This window comes from Stigmatopora argus, chromosome 16, assembly GCF_051989625.1.
Source record: "Stigmatopora argus isolate UIUO_Sarg chromosome 16, RoL_Sarg_1.0, whole genome shotgun sequence".
Classification (NCBI taxonomy): domain Eukaryota; kingdom Metazoa; phylum Chordata; class Actinopteri; order Syngnathiformes; family Syngnathidae; genus Stigmatopora; species Stigmatopora argus.
Window position 1 is genome coordinate 12,630,001 of NC_135402.1, and position 26,421 is coordinate 12,656,421.

At 43.9% G+C, this 26,421-nt stretch overlaps 1 protein-coding gene across 5 annotated transcripts in view; it reads right to left on the reverse strand.

Annotated features, from left to right (window-relative positions):
* grin3a (glutamate receptor, ionotropic, N-methyl-D-aspartate 3A) overlaps nucleotides 1-20,662 on the reverse strand; it is a 109,615-nt gene extending 88,953 nt beyond the window's left edge. For all 5 annotated transcript variants that reach the window (XM_077622321.1, XM_077622319.1, XM_077622320.1 and 2 more), the window contains exons 1-2: nucleotides 19,465-20,662; nucleotides 13,178-13,896 (exon numbers count right to left, since the gene is read on the reverse strand). In XM_077622321.1, the coding sequence (XP_077478447.1) occupies nucleotides 13,178-13,896; nucleotides 19,465-20,196 (1,451 nt within the window). In that variant the 5' untranslated portion in view covers nucleotides 20,197-20,662. The remainder of the gene's footprint in view (nucleotides 1-13,177; nucleotides 13,897-19,464) is intronic.
* Nucleotides 20,663-26,421: the final 5,759 nt, after the last annotated feature.

The following is a 26,421-nucleotide window of genomic DNA, read 5'->3' on the forward strand; positions in this document are numbered from 1 at the left end:
ATGAATGTTTTTGTGACAAAGAAGTATCTGTTCCAATCAGTCTATCAGAGAAAACCAGAGTTGTAGAAATAACTGGAAACTCAAGAGAGCCATGACATTATGTTCTTCACAAGTGTATGTAAACTTTTGACGACAACTGTATATGTGTATATATATATATATATATATATACATATACAGTATATATATGTATATATATATATATATATATATATATATATATATATATATATATATATACATATACAGTATATATATGTATATATATATATATATACATATACAGTATTTATATATACATATACAGTTGTCGTCATATATATATATATATATGCTATTGTTTTTCCCTTTGCCTTTTCCCTACTCTTGTTTGTCCCTCCTGCCTTGTCATTGTGTTCGCGCAGCTATGCGTGATTCCCTTACCACGTTACCTTGTTCCTCGATTTCACGTGTTTTCCCTAGTCCGGTTTGGTTTCATGTTTCGTTTCATAAGTCCTTGTTATTTTGTAAGGTCCCTCCTAAGTTATTAAAGTTTTGGTTATGAGCACTATTTGCCTCGTCCTCACCTGCTTCCCCGCGACTGAGTCCTAATTCCTCCAACCTCGCCTCGACGTCTCCAGTGGACATAACTATATATATATATATACCTTGACATACGAGTGCCACGACATACAAGCAATTTGAGATACGAGTAAAATTCCGAGCAAATATTTACCTTGAGATACGAGACAAATTTTGATATACGAGCATACAGCCAGGTGGTCGACGCGAGAGGCTGCTTATGAGAACAGCATGGGCACTGTCTTTCTCGCCGCAACTCCCTCGTGTAAAGATACCTTCAAACAATGGGTGTAGCATTGCGGGAGCTCAGTAGCGAGGAGGAGGTGGAAGGGGGACCACCTCGTTACAAAGGAAATCAAACACAAATTAGCAAATGGACAATAACTTTCTAATTTTATGGAAAAGAGGCATCCTAACAAGTTGGCAATTGGTCATGCGTTATCCTAGTGTGAGGACATTTGTGAGCGTCATTTTCGGAATATTTGGAAGGGAAAACAAAAGCAAACAACCCTCGATAGGTTCCTTTTAAAAACTCTGAAAGTCAGGGTGGAGGTGGAACGAAAAGAGCCAACACAAAAGAAAAAAATTAAACAAAATAAGAATTATACAGCGATGCTGTATAGTAAAATCTCTCTCTCTCTGTCCCTCTCTCTCCCCTCCGCGAAATCATTTTGGTAAACATCATAATCACCACAGTTATTTGTTACTCTGTTAATAGATAGTGAATTAGAACAAATGAAAATGTTTTTCCATTCCAATATCCTGCATTCATGTTTAATTCCCCTCAGTGGATATAACAACAACGATTTCATCAAAAGTTACTTTTTATATTTTTAAATTTTCATTTCATTTTCATGGGTGGTTTGGGGCAGTTGATGGTAGCATGCTGCTCGACATACACGGCAGCTTATGGAAATGATCTCTGAAACACGGCTATAACAAAAGCACACTAAATCTGGGCAATTGCTGCTCTGTGTAACATAGAAAATAAATGATGGAGTAGACGGAACTCATGCCTTCACACACACACCCCTCTCCACACTTTATGTCGTGGGGGTGAGAGGGAACGTAGTCAACGAGGGAAGTCCAGAGGGGATCTTTTTGCAAGCGAGTCATGTCCGAATCACCCAATATTGTGGATCTACTGATACTCAGTCCACATTCGATACCTTCGAAATGTTTTGAACAGGGAAAAATATCGCATCTGAGTCTTTTTTTCCAAATTTGAATAATTTGATTTTGACAGCTTTGTTCGCTGCTAGCTTTCCCAAACATCAATGAATGAAAAAATGAATGAACCATATATCACCATCAATGACAGTGAATGTGTTAATATTTTAAAATGAATGAATACATTTTTAACACCCGATCTTTTGTACCCCATTCCGATCCTCTAAAATGGTGCAGTTGGGCTCAATTTCTGATCACATCTATGAGTACTACATACCATACTCCATGTTTTCGCGCCTATACAAAATTACAAGTACACAAGTACAATTATCAAGAAGTGTTATTTGTAATATTGCAGTTATAGGTATATGAAAAGACTATACAGTAATACCTCGACATACGAGTGCCTCAATATACAAGGAATTTGAGATACAAGTAAAATTCCGAGCAATTTTTTACCTTGAGATAGGAGACAAATTTTGATATACGAGCATTCGAGACAGCCACGAGAGGCTGCTTATGATTTGAGCGCACTGTCTTGCTCGCCGCATATCCATCGTGCAAAGATCTCTAGAAGCACTGGGCGGAGCGTTGCATTTTTTCCGTGTTTTTTTTATTACTCAGTGCAGAATGAAGGGAAACACAATGGATCCAAAGCAAGCTGGTGCAATGAAGGGTAGTGCGAAGAAAAGGCGTGTGTTAAACAATCAATATTAAGCACGAACTAATCGAAAAACATGAGCAGTGTACGTGTGACCGAACTGGCTCACCAATATGTATGGAGAAGCAGGAAGTTCAGCCCGAAAGCTGCGGTGGAATACAATAACCTCTTTGCCTTGGTTATTGCACAAGGAGGTTTAAATTTAGTGTAATGTAAGATTAAAACTTTTTTAAGTGTGTGTATAGGAATCTAAGTTCATTTAAGTTAAATTTAAAGTTTATGTTATGTTACGAGCGCATCCGTCAAGTCTCTTTCTCTCTCGCTCTCTCTCTCTCTCTCCCATCTGTGAACTCCCCGTTGTATTGAATAATGCCTGATTTATGTGTGTGCGTGTTTTCAACTCCCCTCATAGCCAGCATTTTTGTGTTAATTTGATTAGCCCTGGGAGGTATATAAGGACAATATTTGGTGACGTCGGCATGGGACTATTGCTTGCGTTTGGTCATGTTGTCTCCCTGTCAGTGTGCGTACGTTGTATCCCCGTTAGGTTTGTTTCTTTATTGATTTTTACCAAGTTTGTATGGCTTTTAGGTATTATGGTTAGTTCTTATTAAAACCTTCAGTTTTGTGCACCAGCACTCCTGTTTCCGTTTAGTTCTTGCATCTTTGGGCCCGACCACGGCGCACACCCAAGGCAGTTTATGACAGAATACTCCGAACAAAAATGGACCCAGCAGCACCGTCGTCGGCGTAAACACCGAAGACGATCAGCCCATCTCCCTCATTATTCCCCCATGGGACACGCATCACTGCCTCCGTCTCCCTCCACGGAAAAACATTTTACTTTTGAATGGGACTTGGACTTCGATTTGTTTGATTACGAGGATGGCCCGGAGCTCGTAAATCTCCTGGGCTGCGACTCCGAGGACAAATGGGCCTTCCTCTCTCCCTCCCATTCATCCCGGCAGGCGAGGTGGAGTGAAGCTCCTGTGATCACGGCATCACGGACTCTCGACCGTTGACGGCGGAAGAATCTTTTTACTCCCTACTGACGGGAACACGGTGGGATGCTGGGGAGAGCGCCGTTCAAGCTGCCAGCCAGGCCACGCCGGCCGCCCGGAGGCGGGGAGGAGGCGGGACGGTGAACGCTCCGACGGTCGAGCATGGACATCACGTGTCATGGCGCGACTACAACAGCCATTTCGAGACGGAGCATGGGGACGGCGGCCATTTTGGTAGAGGGCAGGATGACGGCTGCCTATCCGAAATGGGGCTAAATGACGGCTGCCTATCCGAAATGGGCCTGGATGACAGCTGCCTATCCGAAACAGGGCTGGATGATGGTTACCACTTTGAAGTGGGGCAAAATAACTTCGGCCCTTTAGACCCGGCATGACAATGTGGGAAGTTTTGGAGGCGTGGAAAGAGGAGCGTGGGCGGCCATCCTTCTGGCAGGGGCCAAGACGGCGACGAGAACCTGGAGGCCGTGGACAGCCATCCTTTTGGCGGCAGCCAGGACAACGGAGAGAACCTAGCGGCCGTGGACGGCGACTTTCACGGCCTAAACCTAGAGGTCGTGGACAGCGACTCTCACGGCGTAAACCTGGAGGCCGTGGATGGCGACTCTCACGGCGTAAACCTGGAGGCCGTGGACGGCGAGTCTCACGGCGTAAACCTGGAGGTCGTGGACGGCGACTCTCACGGCGTAAACCTAGAGGTCGTGGACAGCGACTCTCATGGCGTAAACCTGGAGGCCGTGGATGGCGACTCTCACGGCGTAAACCTGGAGGCCGTGGATGGCGACTCTGACGGCGTAAACCTGGAGGCCGTGGACGGCGACTCTCACGGCGTAAACCTGGAGGCCGTGGACGGCGGCGTATACGACGGCAGAGACCTGGAGGCCGACGACGGCGGCAGAGACCTGGAGGCCGACGATGACGGCAGAGACCTGGAGGCCAACGACGACGGCAGAGACTTGGAAGCCGAGGGCGGAGGCGACGGCAGAGACTTGGAAGCCGATGGCGGAGGCGATGGCAGAGACCTGGAGGCCTACAATGACGGCAGAGACTTGGAAGCCGAGGGCGGAGGTGATGATACTTCTATCAGTATCGCCTCAGGGTTAGGTGAGTCGCTCCACCACCTCGTGCTAACCTCTACATTGACTGTCCAGGGCAAGACGCACCGCTACTGCCTAGCGGACCTTACTGGACGACCTCCCGACGGGCCGGTTTGCCGCTCTTTTGAGGACGAGCCGGGACGACCACCCAAAGGGCCTGCTTGCCGCTTCTTTGCGGGCCGGCCGGGCCAACTCCCGATGGACGTGTGTACCGCTTCTTTGCGGGCCAGGTCAACCTCCCTGCTGGGGATTCGTTTTTGCTTTCATGTTTCGGACGGCACACTTGCCCTCCTCCGGGCCCCCTGTCTCCCTTCCATTTGTATTTGTAGTTGGAGTTTTGGGATTTTGGGACGCCTGTGATTCGTCACTTAATGGGGGGGTACTGGCACATTCTGGTGGAGGTGTGTGTGTATGTGTGTGCGTGTTTTCACCTCCCCTCATAGCCAGCTGTTCTGTGTTAATTTGATTAGCCCTGGGAGGTATGTAAGGAGCATGTGCGGTCGTTTGTTCACCCTCTTAGCGTAGAGGTGGCCGGCGAAGAGCCACTAAGGCAGGGGTAGGGAACCTATGGCTCGGGAGCCACATGTGGCTCTTTCGATGGGTGCATCTGGTTCTTCGCTAACCTGTGAGCTAAAATATGGAATCCGCTGGTGACAGAACTGAGATACTACGTCCAGTGCTGCTTTAGTCTTCTTTTTTTGCATTAGACTCTGCTAGAATGCATACTCTCATTGATTAGCAACTGCATAAGAATGTTGTCAAAAGTATTCTTTTTTTTCACTTAAAAGTGGTGAAATTACTAAAATAAAAGACACCCATTTACATGTATTTTGACTTTTAAATTCGGAGTATGTCTCTCAAGGAATAACATTAGAAAATATGAATTGTTTATGGCTCTCTTCGTCAAAAAGGTTCCCGACCCCTGCACTAAGGCTATGGCAGCTGTTTGAGCTGATGAGACTGAGGAACTGCATGCTATTCGCATTGGCCGAATGGCTGAATCAGCGACAGTTGCTAGGGCTTTGTTTTTTTGGTTTTGGTATCCTACTGATGCTTTGGTTTGATTGAATTGAACTGCTGAATTGCATCTCATATCATATCTGTCTAAATAGTGTGTGTGTGTGCGCGTGTGAGTGTGTGTTTGGCAATAGAAACATATCTTGATTGGTTACACAGAAAACAAACACACACGATGAATGTCCGTATATTAAATGTACATTTTAGGAGTCGGGGTGCTAATAGGAGAGCCTCTGCCTTTGCTGTTGGTAGTACACAGCTATTTTCCTCATCATAATCCTAAGTGATGTACCTTGAAAGAATCTTCCCACAGGACCAAATGAATTAATGTCCAATGATGCAGCACTTGGTGCTCAGCCATCAAACCAGAGAGGTAAAGTAGATAGAATAAATAGGCTACCCTAGTACTAAAAAAAGAGCAAAAAATATTTTTTCAATTATTTATTAAGCCCGTAAAATGAATAAGAAATGCAAATATGTTTTTTTCTTTTCTTTTTAATACATAGCATACATGCATGCATAGATTTGGGTACATATTTCATAAAACTGGAGAGAATTATGCTAATTCAATGTAAAATATGTGTCACCCAGGTGAGCCGTGTGGGCGTGAACAGAGGATAGGCCATTGCAGGGAAACAAGGCCCAAGCAGGGTGACGGTAACTCAAAAAGTGTTTAATTAACTTGACCATTTTTCAAAGTGCAACTCAAAAACTATAGACGACAAAAAAAATCAATGACGTGGCTTGGAAAACATGGCAGTAACACACATTAACTTAACAAATTTGAAGATTCATTTATCACCAGTCTAACGCCATCATCAAATTCGCTGACGACACCACTGTGGTCGGACTCATCTCAGGAGGGGATGAGTCGGCTTACAGAGATGAGGTCAACAATTTGTCTTCGTGGTGCTCGGTGAACAATCTCACACTGAACACCACGAAAACTAAAGAAATAATCTTGGACTTTCGCAAACACGGCACAGATCTGGCCCCACTCCTCATAAATGGAGTATGTGTAGACAGGGTCCAGTCCTTTAAATTCCTGGGGGTCCACGTCACGGACAAGCTCTCATGGTCTACAAACACCACGGCAGTGGTGAAGAAGGCTCAGACACGACTCCATTTCCTCAGGGTGCTCAGGAAGAACAACTTGGGCTCCAATCTTCTGAGAACCTTCTATAGAACCACTGTAGAGAGCATCCTGGCGTACAGCATCACAGTGTGGTACGCTGGAAGCACGGCGGCAGACAAAAAGGCCATGCAGAAAGTGATTAACACTGCCCAGAGGATTGTCGGCTGCTCTCTGCCCTCACTTGAAGACATTGCCAGCCCGCGTTACCTCAGCAGAGCCAAGCACATCATAGGGGACCCTTACCACCCTGGTCACAATCTGTTCCAGCTGCTGCCCTCTGGCAGACGCTATAGGTCCCACAAAGCTCGGACAAATAGGCTTAAGGACAGTTTTTTCCCCACATCCATCAGACATCTAAACTCGCGCTAACATACACACATTCCCTTCTGCGGCATATGAATAGATGTTTGGTTGGTGATCTGCCTCCTACTAGCTGACTTGAAGGAAGGTAAGTGGCAGACAGTGTGCGGTAATCGAGAGGTAAGCGACCTGTATCCACAACAGCGGAATGACAAATTACAAGTCCGTAACTTACACTTGTTTAGGTCTTTTGCCGATTAAACGTAGCTTATGGAGAAGCACCATCAATTTCGTCACACGCAGTTCTGCGTGTGATGACAAGTAGGCTTTTTGTGTTGTGGTAATGACGACATGGCCTATGTCCGATTATTATTATTATTATTATTATTATTATTAATATAATATGGATTTAACATTTCTGAATTACCACAAATAATCTCTGTTAGGGTTATTAGCCTTACATTATTATATATTTGCTTGCAATGAAGAAAGTGCTTCGGTTACTACATCTAAAATACCTGCTTGCAACAAAGTAAATGCTTTGCTCCTTAATTAGACTAAACAAAAGGGAAGCTGAATCCACTTGGACTGCTGGAATGTGGAGAAGATCCTTCAGCTGCACATGACCTTCAGTTGTTTTGACTATTTGACGTCTCACTTCTGTTTCCCACCCCTCCCTTGAGAGTTGAGACGTCCATTGTAACTAGGGTCCTTGAAGTTAATAAACAAGGAAAAGAAGCGTGTTACGCCAGAACGAACCTGGGTCAAGACCTGAAAGGTTTGATTTCTCCTGGCAAGAAAAAAACAGAAGATTGTCTTTTCTCTTTATTTGTGCGTGCATTTGGGAATGCCTATTGGTGAACCTATCAATCTCTCATAGCACCATTAATCTCTATTATGAAAAAATCCATAAACGAGAGTCTCTTCCCTGCACCCTGGAAGTGCTCAGTCATAACACCAGTCCTTAAATAAGGGAACCCCGCAATAAACAACAACTACAGCCCTATAAGCATCCTTCCAGTCATCTCAAAAGTCCTGGGAAAGATAGTAGCGAAGCAAATTGTGGATCACATTAACAGCAGTCCATGACCTGAACAGGCTGCAATTTGGCTTTAGAAAACATCATTCTTCTGAGACAGTGCTTCTTTCTAGCAAACATTAAATCAAAACTAGATAAAGTCGGGGTAATTAGTGTGTTTTTTATTGATGTCAAAAAGGCATTTGACAACATCAACCACCAGATACTGCTGACTAAACTGTCTAATTTTAATTTCTCAACAAGCACGCTAAATTGGAATGAATCACACATATATGTAAAATGACAGTGCGTCAGGATGCAAACTCTATTTCACGGAATAACAGTCTTGGGGTACCGAAGGGGTCAGTTTTAGGTCTGCTTCTCTTCAGTCTTTACATACCGTATTTACTCACATATAAGCCACCCGAGCGTATAAGCCGCCCGAGCGTGTCAGCCGCACCCTGAAAGTTGCCTTGAAATTTTAGAATTTTAGAATTTCTCGCGTATAAGCCGGCCGTGCGTCAGGATGCAAACTCTATTTCACGGAATAACAGTCTTGGGGTACCGAAGGGGTCAGTTCTAGGTCTGGTTCTCTTCAGTCTTTACATACCGTATTTACTCACATATAAGCCACCCGAGCGTATAAGCCGCCCGAGCGTGTAAGCCGCACCCTGAAAGTTGCCTTGAAATTTTAGAATTTTACAATTTCTCGCGTATAAGCCGGCCGTGCGTCAGGATGCAAACTCTATTTCACGGAATAACAGTCATCGAATCATCAAAAAAGCCTATTGTCATCATACACAGCTGCGTATGACGACCTCGCTAAGATGGCTGCGCCCTGACCTCGCTAAGATGGCTGCATCCCGACCTCGCTAAGATGGCCGTGCCCCAACCTCGCTAAGATGCCTGCGCCCCGACCTCACTAAGATGGCCGTGCCCCGAGCGAGCAGCAACGGGAACGTTTTGCTTTTTATGCAAGACACGTTTTTTTTCATGAATTTCATTCGTAGACGTCAAAATTAATTTTGTTTAGCGTTGTATCTATTTATCTTTTCTCTATTTTGAAATAAATGACCGTATCGGCATTCGCTTGCGTCGTGACGTCATGGCGCACGCGTGGGCGCCATTTTGCTGTCGTGATGTCATCGTGTCACGCCGTCGTCAAATAAAAATATGATCCCATATACTTAGCTTTGCTTTGTACTTTGTGCTTTGTTCTGCGGCCTTTGCGACTCGGCCCCACCCGTCGCGTGGCTTGGTTTCTTTGTACTAGTCTACAATGTCTTGTGTGTCTTGTGTCTGTCTTCCTACTGCAACCAAGAAATGTTCTGAATGCGGGATGAAATAAAGTTCTAGTCAGTCATCATTTTTTGTCCGACAAAAGCGGCTTATATGGGAGTAAATATGGTAAATGATCTGCCAAGCTGTTGTCCCTCGATTGTTTGGGTATTGAGAGTCTTCGTGCTATAATGTTGTATCCGAAGCATTGAGGAGCACGACCTCTACACGGTGCTGGAATTCTACCACGATCTCGGGCAGGTTCTGGAGAGGCCTTTCCCTAGAGTCGCTTATTCCCCCATCTCCCAACCAAAGAAGGAGGCAATGGAGAAGTATATCTCGGAATCCCTTGCCACCGGCATCATCTCTCCTTTCTCTTCCCCTGTCGGTGCAGAGCTCTTCTTCGAGGGCAAGAAAAACAGCGGCCTTCAGCCATGAATTAATTATAGAACCCTAAATGATATCACAACTAAAAACAAATATCCTCTTCCTCACCTTGGCTCCGCATTCTCACCCATCTATGCTGCCACCAAGCCTTGACCTATGTAACGCTAAATCATCCACATTAGAGTGAGACGAGTGAAAAAATGCATTATCATGCCTCTAGATCACTTTGAATGTTATTATGCTCTTTGGCCTCAACAACACCCCTGCGGTTTCTCAGAACCTCATTAATGATCTCTTCAGGGATTTGATCAGCCGTTTTGTCGAGGTGTACCTCGATGACACCCTGTTGTTTTCCAGCACCTCCTCTGAACACGAAGACCATGTTCGCCAGGTTCTCCAATGGCTCCTCGAAAATAGGCTCGTCGGGAAAGCCAAGAAGTGAGAGTTTTATTTATCAGGTTGCTCGAGTACATCATTGGCAAAGGATGGCTGCGCATGGACCCTGCTAAGGTCAAGGCTGTTCTGGAGTGGCCGGAGCCATCTAACCATAAGCAGCTCAATAAATATCGATTCCTTTCGTGAGTTGTGTGTGGATCCATCTATCATTGGCTTGCCGAACACAACACTATTAAAAGTAATGAATAATAAAACCTGGAGAAATTTTGAAAAGGATCATAAATTCACATTCAAACCAAAAGTTGCTGTGCAATATGAAATAAATAAATTAATCACCTGAAGACATCATCACCATTGGCAAGCAGACTATTTTCAGCCTCACAAAATGAAACGATGTAAATATACCTCACGTGGCCAGTGAAAAAATAAAATGATTAATAAAGGCGGCTAGGCGTGTGGGTGGTTAGCGCATCAGCCTTACAGCTCTGGGGTTCTGGGTTCAAACCCAGCTCGGTCCACGTGTGTAGAGTTTGTATGTTCTCCTCGGGCCTGCGTGGGTTTTCTCCGGGTACTCAGGTTTCCTCCCACATTCCAAAAACATGCAGGGTAGGCTGATTGGACATTCTAAATTGCCCCTAGGTATAGGTGTGTGTGCATGATTGTCCGCCTCCTTGCGCCCTGCGATCGGCTGGCCATCGATTCAGGGTGTCCCTCGCCTCTGGCCCTAGTCGGCTGGGATAGACTCCAGCACCACCGCGAACAGACAATTCTAGAACATCTCGTTCTTGCCATTTCTCTACTCAGAGGCAAAACCGTCATCAATGCAAATTTTGCATTCAAACTGCCTAATATGGAATGTAAAACTAGAACAAATGCTTACTTTTATGCAGATGTCACAATGGTGCTTTAGTGACCATGGTCCTAACAATCCGAAAAAACTAAAACACTTTACAAAATATGCTTCACAAAATGAAGGCATACATGTTTGTTGGGTCGTTACACTAAATAAGATATGTACTAATATCCACACCACAAATACCTACAGTTGTGGTCAAAAGTTTACATACACTTGTGAAGAACATAATGTGATGAAATCAAATCAAAAGCGTTTATTGTCATCATACACAGCTGCATATTACGAAATTGGTGGTGCTACGCCAAGCTTTTCAAACTGTTTTCCCAGTAAAAAAAAAACATAAATAGTCGTATAAAAGTTTTAAAGTCACATCCCGGCTAGGTGAATTCTAAAACATTGCACAGAATTCTAAGATATTGCAGATTCTGAAATATTGCACAGATTTCTAAGATATTCCACATTATTATTGCACACCCGGAAGTTTTTGCACAGAAGGGATTGTGTGTCGTGCTAGCTCAAGTTCAGAGTCCTGAGTCATGGCTCTCTTGAGTTTCCAGTTATTTCTACAACTCTGATTTTTCTCTGATAGAGTGATTGGAAACATTCATGAAGTTTGGTTCTTTTATGACTTTATTATGGGTGAACAGAAAAAAGTGATCAAATCTGATGGGTCAAAAACATACATACAGCAGCGCTAATATTTGGTAACATGTCCCTTGGCCATTTTCACTTCAATTAGGCGCTTTTTGTAGCCATCCACAAGCTTCTGGCAAGCTTCTGGTTGAATCTTTGACCACTCCTCTTGACAGAATTGGTGCAGCTCAGTTAAATTTGATGGCTTTCTGACATGGACTTGTTTCTTCAGCATTGTTCACAAGTTCTCAATGGGGTTTAAGTCAGGACTTTGGGAAGGCCATTCGAAAACCTTAATTCTAGCCTGATTTAGCCATTCCAGTAACACTTTTGATGTGTGTTTGGGGTCATTGTCCTGTTGGAACACCCAACTGCGCCCAAGACCCAATCTTCGAGCTGATGACTTTAGGTTATCTTGAATAATTTGAAGGTAATCCTCCTTCTTCATTATCCCATTTACTCTCTGTAAAGCACCAGTTCCATTGTCAGCAAAAAAGCCCCACAGCATAATACTACCACCATCGTGCTTGACGGTAGGCATGGTGTACTTGGGGTTAAAGGCCTCACCTTTTCTCCTCCAAACATATTGCTGGGCATTGTGGCCAAACAGCTCGATTTTTGTTTCGTCTGACCACAGAACTTTCCTCCAGAAGGTCTTATCTTTGTCCATGTGATCAGCAGCAAATTTCAGTCGAGCCTTAAGGTGCTGCTTTTGGAGCAAGGGCTTCCTTCTTGCACGGCAGCCTCTCAGTCCATGAAGATGCAAAACACGCTTGACTGTGGACACTGACACCTGTGTTCCAGTAGCTTCTAATTCTTGGCAGATCTGCTTTTTGGTGATTCTCGGTTGAATCTTCACCCTCCTGACCAATTTTCTCTCAGCAGCAGGTGATAGCTTGCGTTTTCTTCCTGATCGTGGCAGTGACAAAACAGTGCCATGCACTTCATACTTACAAACAATTGTTTGCACTGTTGCTCTTGAGACCTGCAGCTGCTTTGAAATGGCTCCAAGTGACTTTCCTGACTTGTTCAAGTCAAGGATTCGCTTTTTCAGATCCAGGCTGAGCTCATTTGACTTTCCCATTGTAGCGTTTGTGGGCGTTTGAATCCAATGAGCCCTATTTAAATGGCCTCAGAGAAGTCACCAGTCACCAGCTGTAGTCACTCATAATCACTCACAAGAAGTTAAGAGGCCATGCTATGAAGCTCATTTCACTGACACAACTTTTTATGTCACCAAAATTGCTAATTCGTGTTGCTGTATGTATATTTTTGACCCAGCAGATTTGATCACTTTTTCTGTTAACCCATAATAAAGTCAGAAAAGAACCACACTTCATGAATGTTTTTATGACAAAGAAGTATCTGTTCCAATCACTCTATCAGAGAAAAATCAGAGTTGTAGAAATAACTGGAAACTCAAGAGAGCCATGACATTATGTTCTTCACAAGTGTATGTAAACTTTTGACCACAACTGTATACGTACAATTTCAATTGTATGAGCACGTGCCATAAAAAGCGCATGGTCGGGGCACACCTCCATCTTATAAAATGTATACACAGTCCCCCAGGCGGTCATTAATTGTGCTTTTATAGAGGTAGGAACAAAAATAGTAAAAATAAAATCAGTATGACTATTATTCCTTACCTTGTCAAGTACTCCCCTGCTCTTCTATTGCTATGCTGAATATCCATACAATTTGTAGTTCCAGGAATGAGCGCCAAAGCGGGATTCTCTTGGGCTGCACTCCCAATAGCCCGTGTCACCAGCTCCAACGCATCATGGACGTAGTTATCCAGAGAAGGGGATGCCATGACCCCGTGAGCCAATAGTCCAAGAGGTAATCCCTCTGTTCTCAATTCAGCCACATTCTGGCCATCCCCCAAGATCCAGTGGTACTGCGGAAGCAGTATGCGAGTGGAAGTCGCCCACAGGTGACGCACCTCACCGATCTCACACCCGAACGTCACCACTCCGACAGTGGATGAAGGCTCTCTCAGGGCCTCCAACTGCTGCATAAGTGCTTGCTGCTGCTCAATTTTGCTGGAGGAAGTAAAAGCAGATGAAGACAAACGGTGGGAAAATGTTGACGATGACAACTCTGCAACTGTTGAGATACTTAATGCGCCTCCTGAGTTTGGAAAAAAAGATGAAGGCAGTGCAGAGGTTGAAGCTGTCAGGTTGACAAACGTACCCAGATGGAAACGGGTGTTATTTTTGATGAGGAAAATAAATTCACTTATGTCCCATTCCTGGCAGAGCAACACGCTTATGTCCCACCAGCCATTCATCATCAAAAGGGAGTATATGAGCTGGGGTGCCGGAGCCTCCACTGTCTGCATGGCCATTTGGAAATGCAGTGGATTCTGTTAAAAGACAAGGAGGTAAACAGAAATGAAATGCCATGCATAGGGAATTTATTCAAATTATTATACAGGATTTATGTTAGCATTACTGTACCATTAGGGCACAGGTGTCAAAGTGGCAGCACGGGGACCAAATATGGCTGGTCGCATCGTTTTGTGCTGCCCGAGAAAGTAAATCATAAAGGCCGACTTTCCATCTTAGGATAAAATTCAAATGAAGATTATAGATGTATTTTATATTTCCTGATTTTCCCCTTTTTAAATCAATATTTGCAATTTTTTAAACCATTTTTTTTCCTTGTGTTTTTAGTTCAAAAAACAGTTTGTAAAATCTAAAAATAAATATATAAAAATATGTTCTGTTTTCCACTTTAATATTGAATTTAATTTAAAAATATATTTTGTTTCCTTTTGAAATGAAAAACGAATGATTAAAAGACGTTTTCCCTTACTAAGAAACAAAAGCTTGAATAAGCATTCTTTGAGAAAACTGAATATTTAGGGATTTTGATACAGTTCTTTTAATCCGATTTAAAAAAAAATCTAAATATTAAATCTAAAATGGTCCTGCCTACTTGAAATCGAGTTGACGTTAATGCGGCCCGCAAACCAACCCGAATTTGACACCCTTGCATTAGGGTATGAACGGTAAAGGTGAGTTTAAATGAAAAAAGGCAAAAGTGGATACCAAGAGATTTGTAAAACAATAAAGATGGAAACATGAGGAACAAGTGCAAATGGCAATATTAAGATGATAACAGTGATAAACAAATATTAATGAAGCAGATAACAATGTAAGGGTTCATTTGGCCTTAATAGAGGGCAACAATATGGGAGAGGCAGTAGGGAGCACTGAGAGAAACAAAGGTATGAATGAAAGATTGGGACCGGAAAAGATAGAATGGCAAGCGATGGGTGGAAGATGAGGAATTAAAAACAGATGGGGTGAAGTGGAAAAGGAAATAAAAAATGGGTTATGAATCCAGCATCTGACTTTCTCTCTTTCAATTCAATTTTTTCCTTCAGACAAGACACGGAGGTGAAGAAAATAGATTTCAACCTGCACTTATCTGCTCCCTTGAATATCATAACGTCAGAGGTTCTTTATGGCAAAGCAAGAGTAAATGGGATAATAACCCAAAAACATAGTATTGTCTTATGTAATAACTGCTTATTGTTTATTGCAGCAGAGTTTGATTTTTTTTAAAGTAGTAGATGACACAGTGTATCTCAGGTATATAATTGTTGTTTTTTCTTTTTCAGTAACCACTGTTGCACTAAAACAGACTTTACCTATTTGTTTAAAAAAAAATTCCTGAGGAAGATTTGCCTTGGGAAGTACCCAAAAATTCTAAGACTTCACTTGTGCTTTATATACTGTAGAGTTAATCGACTTTACACAAACTGTGAAGCAAAAATCTATCAGAACCACCCAAAGCTTTTAATCAGATTAGTCTCCCCGCATGCATGTAGTAATGATTCTTCCTCTGGTTCCTGTTTGTATAGAGATGGATGACTATGGTAATATAGGCCTCAGGTACACAAATTAAATTATCTTTTCCTGATTGGAAGTGAAACTGTTTTAACATAATATAAACAAATGAGAATGCAATCTGTGAGGTAAATAAACAAAGCCATCCATTTATCCCTTTTCTATGCCGCTTATCCTGTTTAAGGTCTCATGTTACTGGTGTCCGTCGCAGGTGGACTGCAGACACAACCTTTTACACTCTTCCACAGGGCTACGCCTTCTAGCGTAATTATGCACAAACCAAATTCTTCCAATGTCTAAATCTGTTGACGTCATGAAAAGATGACAAAGTGGAGAAATCAAACAGTTAATTATTTGGAGTGATTATCGCTACATTACATGATTAGTTGATTCAAGAATCACAAACATTTTTCTTCATAATTGCTGTTTTTCCTAAAGATTAGTAAAGCATATAACATACTTTTGTTCTAAAAAGTCTTCCAGTTTAAAAACGGGTCAAATAATTTTCCAGGGTGAGCTGCTTCTAGAAATTGTCTGTATTGTTCCTTCCTGTCACCATTATTCAGTTGTGAGGCAGTTGGCTCTCTGCCATTTTCTGATGGATTGTCAACTGAAATGAAAAGCTACTTTTCTCTGGCTTCATTTCTCTGATCCACAAGAGTTGTTTTCACCTCACAACTCAAAGTGAAAAAAACACTGAAACTGGTAGGTGTTTTCTTCCTATCGAGGTTGCATATTATTGGCTCGAAAAGCATCTCCATGATGTACTTGCAATTTGGACTGATACATACATATATATATATATATATATATATATATATATATATATATATATATATATATATATATATGTGTGTGTGTGTGTGTGTGTGTGTGTGTGTATACGTGTATATATGTGTATATATCTGTCTATATAGTCATGTAAGTAAGTTGAGTTACGAAAAACGGAATCTCAAAAAAATCACGAAAAAATCTCATTGGCTATATCCCAACACTCCGCAGGCCTCCTAATGGTTAGAAGGGAGTTCCATCTGATGCAGGGCCCGGGTTAAGCGCACTGTGGTGGGTCACGATAGCCGAATATGAATATGATCGTTAGAGAGAAGTAGCATTTAATATGTAAGACTAATAGTCCAAAAAACTAAAATGAAAGTTATTTACTACCAAAAGAGATGAGTGTTTTGTCAAGCAAGCTTTGATTTCTTTTTTTTAATTTTATTTCAAAAGTGACAATTGCAGTAATAGGAACCATCGAAAAAATCGAGCTATTTCGACATTAGAAGCAATTTGGCCGCCACATCTTAAACAGGTTCTCATCAAGATAGACTAATTTCTTCTTTCAAATTGAATATTTTGATATTTTGCATTTTCAAAGACAGGCATATTAACTTCCTCACGATATTGACCCTAATCACATGCTTTTGATTCATGCAGTATCTCAGAAATACCGCATGCGATTTTTTTTAAGATTTTCCCATCAGAGTAACACATCTGTATCCCTATTAATGAATATGGAGGTGAAAATTGTGAATCGGGGGGCGGCTTATACGCGAGAAATTGTCAAATTCAGCAATTTTAAGGGTGCGGCTTATACGCGGAGGAAGCTTATATGCGAGTAAATTTGTTATATAACCTGTACATCGCGGTTATTCATCTATTGTAACAAGTCTTGGAACTTATCTACAGCTGTAGTTTTGTTGAAATTAACAACGCAGGCCTAGAGCGCCCTCTTGCGGCTCAGTGAAACTAATAACAGTTGCAATGATATATTCATTCATTCATTTTCTGAACCACTTATCATCGCAAGGGTCACAGTAGGTGCTGGAGCCTATCTCAATTAGCTGCAGGCACCAGGCAGGAGACAGCCTATATCGGTGGCCAGCGAATCGCGGGGCACAAGGAGACAGACAACCATTCACGCTCACACTCATACCTAGGGGATATTTAGAGTTGTCACGTTTTGTTGGGGTTTTAGGTGGATGTGTGCATGTTTTTCCATGTGTGTGCTGGCCGGGTGATTGTGTGCGTTTCGCCTCTTCTGTCCCTCTGGGCTCCCCTTCCCTAATGTGGCCAATTGTGTGTGATTGATAATTGGCCCTTGTGTGTGTATTTAAACCCCTATGTCTGACATGTCTGGTGGGGGAGTATTGCCTTGTGTTTCATTTGGTCGCTTTCACGTAAGTCATGTTGTTGCTTCTTTGTCGGTATGCGTCTCCTCACAGTTTAGCTCCTATTTTGTCCCTGTGTTATTTTTGTATTATTGTTTTATAATGAAAACACTAAGTTGTGCATCAGCACTTTCTTCACCTTTGTTCCTGCGTCTCGCATCCTGGGTTCTGTCTCACCACGCACCCGAGGCATTTAATGATAGAATACTCCCAATTAACCATGAACCCAGTAAGCAGAGCTCGAAGTTCCCTTTTTGATTTTACACGGGCTTCGCCCTGGTGTCGGCTCTATGTGAACACCTTCTCCCTGAACGCTTTCGGCGAACCCCGGTAGGCCATCTACCCTGGTCGTCTGCGTGGAAGTCTGCGGGGAGGCCAGGGTAGACGTTACGTCCATCCGACAGGCATCGGGCAACGGCGGCCCCCTTTAAGCGGCAAATTCCGGCGGCTGCCTTCAAGCGTGGAATCCCGACAACCGTTTTCAAGCACGGGACTTGGACGACCGCTTTCAAGCACGGGACTTGGACGACCAGGTGAACTCAATGGGCAATTACAAAGACAGGTCAAAACCTGACCAACCCAATGTGTAACAACAACCAACGTCTAACACCCGTGTGCACAATTTGAGGTCTTCAAAAAAACTTGATTGTTTTTGGAATGTTGGAGGAAATCATATAATCCAGTGAAACCCACATTATTAGGAATAGAAGGATACTTAACGGAGAAAGAGCCTAACCAAATTCTAATCCTAGGGACAGAACCTGTAGCCCAAACAGAAATGTCAATCTTAGAACGTGCAAGCTTCACACAGGAATGAGATATCCCAGATCATATCATTCGCCTTCAGGACTGTGAGTTCAGTAATAACATATTTAATTCATTCACTCCTTTTCAATACTGTACCCAAATAAGTTTTTAAGAATGATGATTCATGTAGACCAGTACTTTACTCTATAGCAACTCATTTAACTCGTTGGTTGCCATTGACAGGGCTAAACGACGAATGACTGTTGTAACAGTATCAATGGCACTGCAATCATTTACAACTAGTCTTCCCAGTTTAAATAGATTGGATGTATATCGCTGTCAATGACAGGCAATGGAGTAAATACTATGATTTATTTTTTAAATCAGGAGCCCTATTTGGAGCATAACCAAAGTGTTTTCCATTTTTATTGATCTCATCTCATCTCATTTTTTTGAACCGCTTTATCCTCATTAGGGTCGCGGGGGATGCTGGAGCCAATCCCAGCTGTCTCCGGGCCAGGGGCGGGGGACACCCTGAATCGGTGGCCAGCCAATCACAGGGCACAGGGAGATGGACAACCATGCACACTCACACCCAAACCTAGGGGCAATTTAGAGTGTCCAATCAGCCTACCATGCATGTTTTTGGAATGTGGGAGAAAACTGGAGTACCTGGAGGAAACGCACACAAAATCCACACAGGTTGTCGTGACCTGGATTCGAACCCAGGACCCCAGAGTTGAAAGGCTGACGCACTAACCACTCGCTCCACCGGGCCACGCCACCCATGTATTTATTGATTTGAATTTTTATAAATTTTGCTTTCTTAAAAGGTAATTTAGAATGGTATGGAATTGTTTTAATGGAGATGTGCCGGCCACATATTAGTGGTCATAACATTTTGCGAAGGTCACCTTTGTGTATAACAAATGTTAAAAATGTGGCCTGCATTAACCAACCACAAACTGTCCATGAATGAGGACGCCGCGTTTGACTAAAGTGGTTGTTTTAATTACCAGAACAAGCACTTGTCCTATAATGAGTTAAAAGGCCATACGTGTACTGGCAATGTATGGTAACGTGGATTCAACATGCGAATTGGAAACGGTTCTACGGTAGCAACATGAACGAAACACAACTCTAGTGATGTATTATTATTACCTGACTTTGGCGCTTAAACTCCTTCGGAAGAACGCTGAGTACCGGCACCCGAAGAGCTTGAGACACGAACTCCAATTTGACATACTCGTCTCGGTTTCGTGGGAAAGAAACCATGGCAGAGACCCCCTGCACAACCACCGTATGACACACGCTCTCCACAAAGGACAGCGGGTCCTCGTCTTTGGCAGTGCCCGGGGAGGTGAAGGAGAAGGCGGGAAGCTTGCCGAGCCCGGAGCCGACAGCCATGACGAGCTCCAGAGACAGATTGAAGGGAAGAATCCCGGCTCGGTTTAAAGCCTCCACCGCGAGAAGCACGGACTCTCTGGGTACGAAAACACGAGTATCCCACGACGCATTCTCTTTCCGCTGTCGTGCGCGAGTTTTCCCCCTTCCTCCACCCCACTGACTGGGAGTGGAACCTCGGCTGCTGAGGCTTCCGAACTCTGCCGCGGCACTTTTTGGAAGATGCTTGACCACATGCGCTCGACTGTCTCTGTCCTGTGGCGGCCCCCGGGCGTCATTCCAGACATCAGAACTGCTTGTGTCGGGGAGTAAGCGTGGGTACGCGTTCAGAACTCCCACTCGAACAGTGTTGCCGATGCGCTTTAGAACCTGGCACGGCTGAGGGTGCGAGTACGAGCACGGTGGGAAAAAGACGATCGCGCACACGAATAAACACAGTGAGCGGCCGGCAACATTCACCATCATCACCATCATCCCCGTCTTCATCATCACCAAACAGCTTAACAGAATGTCCGACCCAGCCGCAGATCGACCCGATGTAAAGAATGTTCTTTGGTGTCCCTCTTGGTTCCCAGAGCGTGACGCTCTCGAGTCGTTCACAGCAACCGGAACACCATTCCTCGACCGTCCAGATGCTGGTCCACCTCTCGGCAAAGTTGCCCGTGCCTCCACAGACTCAAGACGTGGGAAGGCCAATATGCCCCAAAGTGCCGTTTTCCATCACAATATTTACATTATTCAAGACTCAAGATTATGCAATCAAATTAAATCTTCGCACATTAAAGGAGGAGAATGTGAAGACACAATATGTCCATTGCGCATTAATAAACCCTTTCTAAAAGAGTGGAATGCCTCTTTCCGCTTGCTGCCATAGAAATAAAAATATCCCATCATCATCCAAAATCCAATCTTAACAGGTATTCAAAGGTATACACAAAATACAATGGCAGCGCGCATGTTGACACGTTAAAGTCCGCGTCAAATATAGACAGTAGTGGCCGTAGGAGGGAGTAGTGGGTTGCCTCTCATCGGAGAATTTTTAACCCTCTACTGGCTTTGCACCCACCTTAATAGTAGTGGTGTCAAAGAATAGATGAGAAGTACAATAGATAGACAACAAAACGATTGCGGTATCTGGTCGTTACACATGCAGCAGCTTCTCTTCTCTTGTAGGGAGAATGTTTTTCCATCCTGATAGTTGGTATTCCACATTTGCTGTCCGCAAAATGATCAATCAGGGATCACTTGTAGAACTATTAGTTCTGCTCTGTGCATTTTAGTTAAACTCATTTCATTTTTAACAATTTATTGAACTGTATGCTTTAGATTTAAACGTGTTCGCCAAATGCTTTGCTTTTGCTGTATACGGGCTGTGTTTGGGGTTCTTGCCGTCTTTTCTGAGCTTTTTTATTCCAATGTGTGTTCTTTCTTTAATTTACTCTGAGAACTTTAGGTTTTGGTTGTATTCTCCAACATTTAAAAGAAATGCAATTGGGTAAATAAAGTTCATCAATTGAAAGCTCACCCAAGAGAAGGAAAAGAAATCGAACAGGTGGACAGATAGCGGAACAACAACAATTAGAAACCTATTTTACAACTGTTACATCTGTCGCGACATTAAGCGTGCAACGTCGAGTTGTACCAAAATGCAGGGAAGGGGCAATGGACGAGTGTGTTTGAGTGCTCAACAAAAGTTTAACATTTAAGGCAGGAGGGATTCCAGAAAATTTCAAGGACTTAGCAATAACAAAATCAAACCTGACATGGACATGGGGAAAACGAAGAACATGGAACGTGGAACATGGAGCATAGCAAAGTAGACAACCCGACAATAACTAACAAAACACATGGGGTTTAACTAGACAGAACAGGAGCTAATCACAAAATACACACGTGCTTACGAGCGGAAAGGGAAGCCAGTAGGGACACAAGAGGTGAAAAGCACACAGACAGGAGACACAAGGAAAAAGCTATAACAAAACCAACCACCCCAAACAGTACCCCACCCCTAAGGGACGAATCCCAGATGTCCCAAAACCGAATGTCCATTTAAAAAAAAAAACAGGTGTTCTTCGAAACAAAGTCCGGCACAGCGGTCGTCCTGTCCGACCTTGAGGAATTGGACAGGCCCCCTGCCTTGAATGGACTCCTGAACATGAGAAGGGTCGCCGGCCCCCTTACCCTGAACAAGTGATAGGTCCTAAGAGCCGGCCGCCCCATGCTCTGAGCATGGAGGGACGCCTTGCCCTGGGAACATGTTGGGTCGCAGGTGTCGGGGCCCCCGTCCTGAGCACGTCTCCATCTAGTGGCACAGGCGCTCAAGCACACGACGTCGGTATGGGTGCTGGGGCACGCGGCGTCGGCATGGCTGCATGAACACGGGGGGCAGCAGTTGGTCCAGGCGAGTGGGGAGCTTTAACCAGTCACGGTGAGCGAGAGGCAGGGGGTGGGGCTGGTGAAGAGGGACCCGACTCGGGGGCTCGAGCGTAGAGCCATTCCTCCTTCCTCCCTCCCGCCTCTGCGACATGGGAAAAGTTACGCCAGCACCTCCCCAAAAAAACAAGGCGATTTCACGATTGTTAGCGGGTGGTGGTCAAAACTCCTACCTGAGCTCCCCGGCCATCAGGCCATGGTCCATTGTAAATGGCCAGACGGGAACCCAGGTAGGTCCGTGGAAATGGCAACCCGGGAATGTTCTGGGGTAAAATTGTCCAAGAGGTGCCAACACCACGGCGTACTCCTCACAAATTCCCTGAAGGTGAGCCGGGAGCTTCCCGCTGGGTCCATGGCTGGTCAGATTGTACTGTTACATCTTTGGCGTGACGTTGAGCGTGGAACGTCGATTGGTTGGACCCAAATGCACGGAAGCAGGCAATGGACGAGGAAAGGAGTGCTCAAACAAAATTTAAATTCTTAAGGCAGGAGAAGTTTCATGAAAATAACAACGATTTAAAATTAAACAGCAAAATCAAACATGACGGGAAGGCACGGGGGAACATGGAATGTGGAACATGGAATGTGGAACATGGAATGTGGAACATGGAATGTGGAACATGGAATGTGGAACATGGAATGTGGAACATGGAATGTGGAACATGGAATGTGGAACATGGAATGTGGAACATGGAATGTGGAACATGGAATGTGGAACATGGAATGTGGAACATGGAATGTGGAACATGGAATGTGGAACATGGAATGTGGAACATGGAATGTGGAACATGGAATGTGGAACATGGAATGTGGAACATGGAATGTGGAACATGGAATGTGGAACATGGAATGTGGAACATGGAATGTGGAACATGGAATGTGGAACATGGAATGTGGAACATGGAATGTGGAACATGGAATGTGGAACATGGAATGTGGAACATGGAATGTGGAACATGGAATGTGGAACATGGAATGTGGAACATGGAATGTGGAACATGGAATGTGGAACATGGAATGTGGAACATGGAATGTGGAACATGGAATGTGGAACATGGAATGTGGAACATGGAATGTGGAACATGGAATGTGGAACATGGAATGTGGAACATGGAATGTGGAACATGGAATGTGGAACATGGAACATGGAACGTGGAACATTGAATATGGAACGTGGAATGAGGAACATGGACTGTGGAACATGGAACGTGGAACATGGAACCATGGCACATGGAATGTGGAACAGGGAGCATTGCATGGCAATGTGGCATTAAGTAAACTAAGCAGGCGATCCAACAATGATTAAAAAACATGTGGTTTAAATAGACAGAACAGGGTCTGATCACATAATACACAGGTGGTTACGAGAGGAAAGGGAAGCCAGGAGGGACACAAGAGGCGAAAAGCACACAGACATGACACAGGGAAAAAGGTCAAACAAAACCAACCAACACTAACCAGAAAATATAATGTAGTCAGGGTTAATATTCAGGGTGTCCCCTGCATGGTGCCCATGAATGGCTTAGATAGGCTCCTCTAATGTAGGGATTTCCAGCATGAAAACCCTCCATTGTCAGTGTGATCAGTACTTGTCATTGCAGCGTGGCTTTGTTTAAAGTGTTTTGTGTGCATAAACTGGTTTTGTGTGTTAATAAGCCATACCAGTCAGACCAGCCATACTCTGTCAAATTATCTCTGATAGGCACACATCTGACCTGATGTTAGCGAATCCATTACCTATTCAGTGACGTGATTTATTCATGTTAGCGTGAGAAGAGGCACGTGGTTTTTAGATGGTTGTTCAATAACCTAACGCTAGTCATCAGAATTATCCCGACAATCTGCTTTGTGGACTTGGAGAAGGCGTTGGAACGTGTCCCCCAGGGGGTTTTGTGGTGGGTTGGACTCTGCCCAGGCTGCCCTATTTGACTGATTCTGTTCATAACCAATGTTCCCTCTAATTTTTCGTTGGTCTGAGCAGAAAGACAACCTCACTGAGCGCACTGAGTACCAGTGTGAGCGACATCATCGGTACTCAGATGATTCGCCTAAAGACGTTTCGCCGACGGACGTTTGACAGACGGGCAGGTCGCCGAATGGACGTTCCGCCGAACGTTCATTCGGCCGAACGGAGGTTTCGCCAAAACGGGATTCGCGCGCTCGCCCCGCCCCCGGATCGTGTGTGTACAAGTTATTCAACCTCAGCCCGCGGGCCATATACGGCCCGTTAGGATTTTTAATCCGGCCCGCCACCGGTGTTGTCCAAATTATAGTAAAAATCAATGTTAGTCTACCATCAATGGCAGCCCAGGAATACGCACTCTTGGGGGTGGCAGATGTAGCAGAACCGAGCCGTAAAATGACAGCAATCGGGTCAAATCCATCCTAAAACAGCATTTAATGATTAAATCCAAATACTGGAGCTCTTTGGACATTAGAACCGAGCCCAGGGAAGAGAATTCCTTGGTAAAATGTCGCGATGATATTGCGATGGAGGCAAAAAAATGTCTATATACGTCCATTCGCCAAACGGCTCAAAATGCTCTCAAATTCGGCCAAAACCAGCCGAAAACAGCGTTTAATGATTAAATACAAATACTGGAGCTCTTTGGGATTAGAACCGAGCCCAGGGAAGTGAATTCCTCGGTAAAATGTCGCGATGGAGGCAAAAAAACGTCAATATACGTCCATTCGCCAAACGGCTCAAAATGCTCTCAAATTCGGTCAAATCCAGCTGAAGACAGCGTTTAATGATTAAATACAAATACTAGTATTTGTATTTAATCATTAAACACTGTTTGAATGAACGTTCATTCGGCGACCTGTCCGTCTGTCAAACGTCGTTGGCAAAACGTCTTTAGGTGAATCATCCGGTCAAGACATCATCATTGCTCGCTATGGGCACACCAGTATCACACCTGCCACAAGCAGGTGCATGTCAATGTTCCCTCTAATTTTTCATATAAAACATGCTGTAAAACACGAAAAACACAAGAGTGGACAGAGCTACTGCCACTGGCTGCTGCTTAAAAGGCGCCATCATGGGGAAAGGGGTAAAAAAAAAAAAATCCGATTTTTTTTTTTTACTGCGCGCCATATGATTGCTGCTGCGCAGAGAAGACGAGAGTAGTGCGCAATTGCGCACGTGCGCAGCTTAGAGGGAACATTGTTCATAACTCTTGTGGACAGAATAACTAGACACAACCTTAGCATTCAGGGGGTCCGGTTTGGTTGCCTCAGTATTGCATCCTTGGTTTTTACAGATGATGTGATTCTATTTGCTTCATCAGGCCGTGATCTCCAACTCTCACTGAAACGATTCGCAATCGAGTGTGTAGTGGTCGAGATGAGAATCAGCACCTAGAAATCTGAAACCATGGTCACATTCACAGTCACACTCATACCTAGGGGCAATTTGGAGTGTTTAACCAGCCTAGCCTGCATGGATTTTAGGATGTGTGAGAAAATTGGGGGACATGGAGAAAACCCATGTAAGCCCGGAGAAAAGATGCAAACTCCACACGCAGAAACCTTGACCCCAGACCTGTGAGGCCGACGCGCCAATCTCTCGCCTACCGGGCCACCTCACGTCCATTCATTAGTACTGATAAAGACATTTTATTTGCATCATGTAACTAAAGTGGGTAACACATACACTAAAAACACGAAAAATGAAAGGTGTTACGTTACAAGTTAAAACGAAAAAGCAGTTTCTTTTTGTTATGTAATGGATGTAAAAAGTGTTAGTTTCAACACTTCATAAGTTGAAGTACCACTGTATTTCGTACGTAGAAGTATCCGTAATTAGAAACTGTTGACCGGAAGATTTTGAAGCCAGATGACATCTGGGCTCAGCCCATCATAATGATTATGCACGGCCGGGAAAGTAAAAAATATTGCTACGCAGTTAAATATTGTGTTTATCAACCAAGTATTACACATCATGCAATCTTGCATGTTTTCGAATGCTAATAATACTGCACTAACAATTTGGTAAAAGTGTTGCATGGCGTGGCCACATATTGTAGTAGATACTTTAACTAATACCAATATGCTGCAGTGTCAGCTGGTCAAATGCCATTGTTCAGTCTCTTATTTGAATGAGCCACTGGAGTCAGCACACACTTCATTTTCTTGTTTTGCAGAGGCAGAGGATTACTGCCTTGGCAGCATCGCTCCCCCGGTTGAGATAGCTGACCTGAAATGATGACACCGTTTCCATTTCGGAATGCCCATTCTAACATTTGTCTATTACCGGCAGGCTGGGCCAGTCCTTCCAAG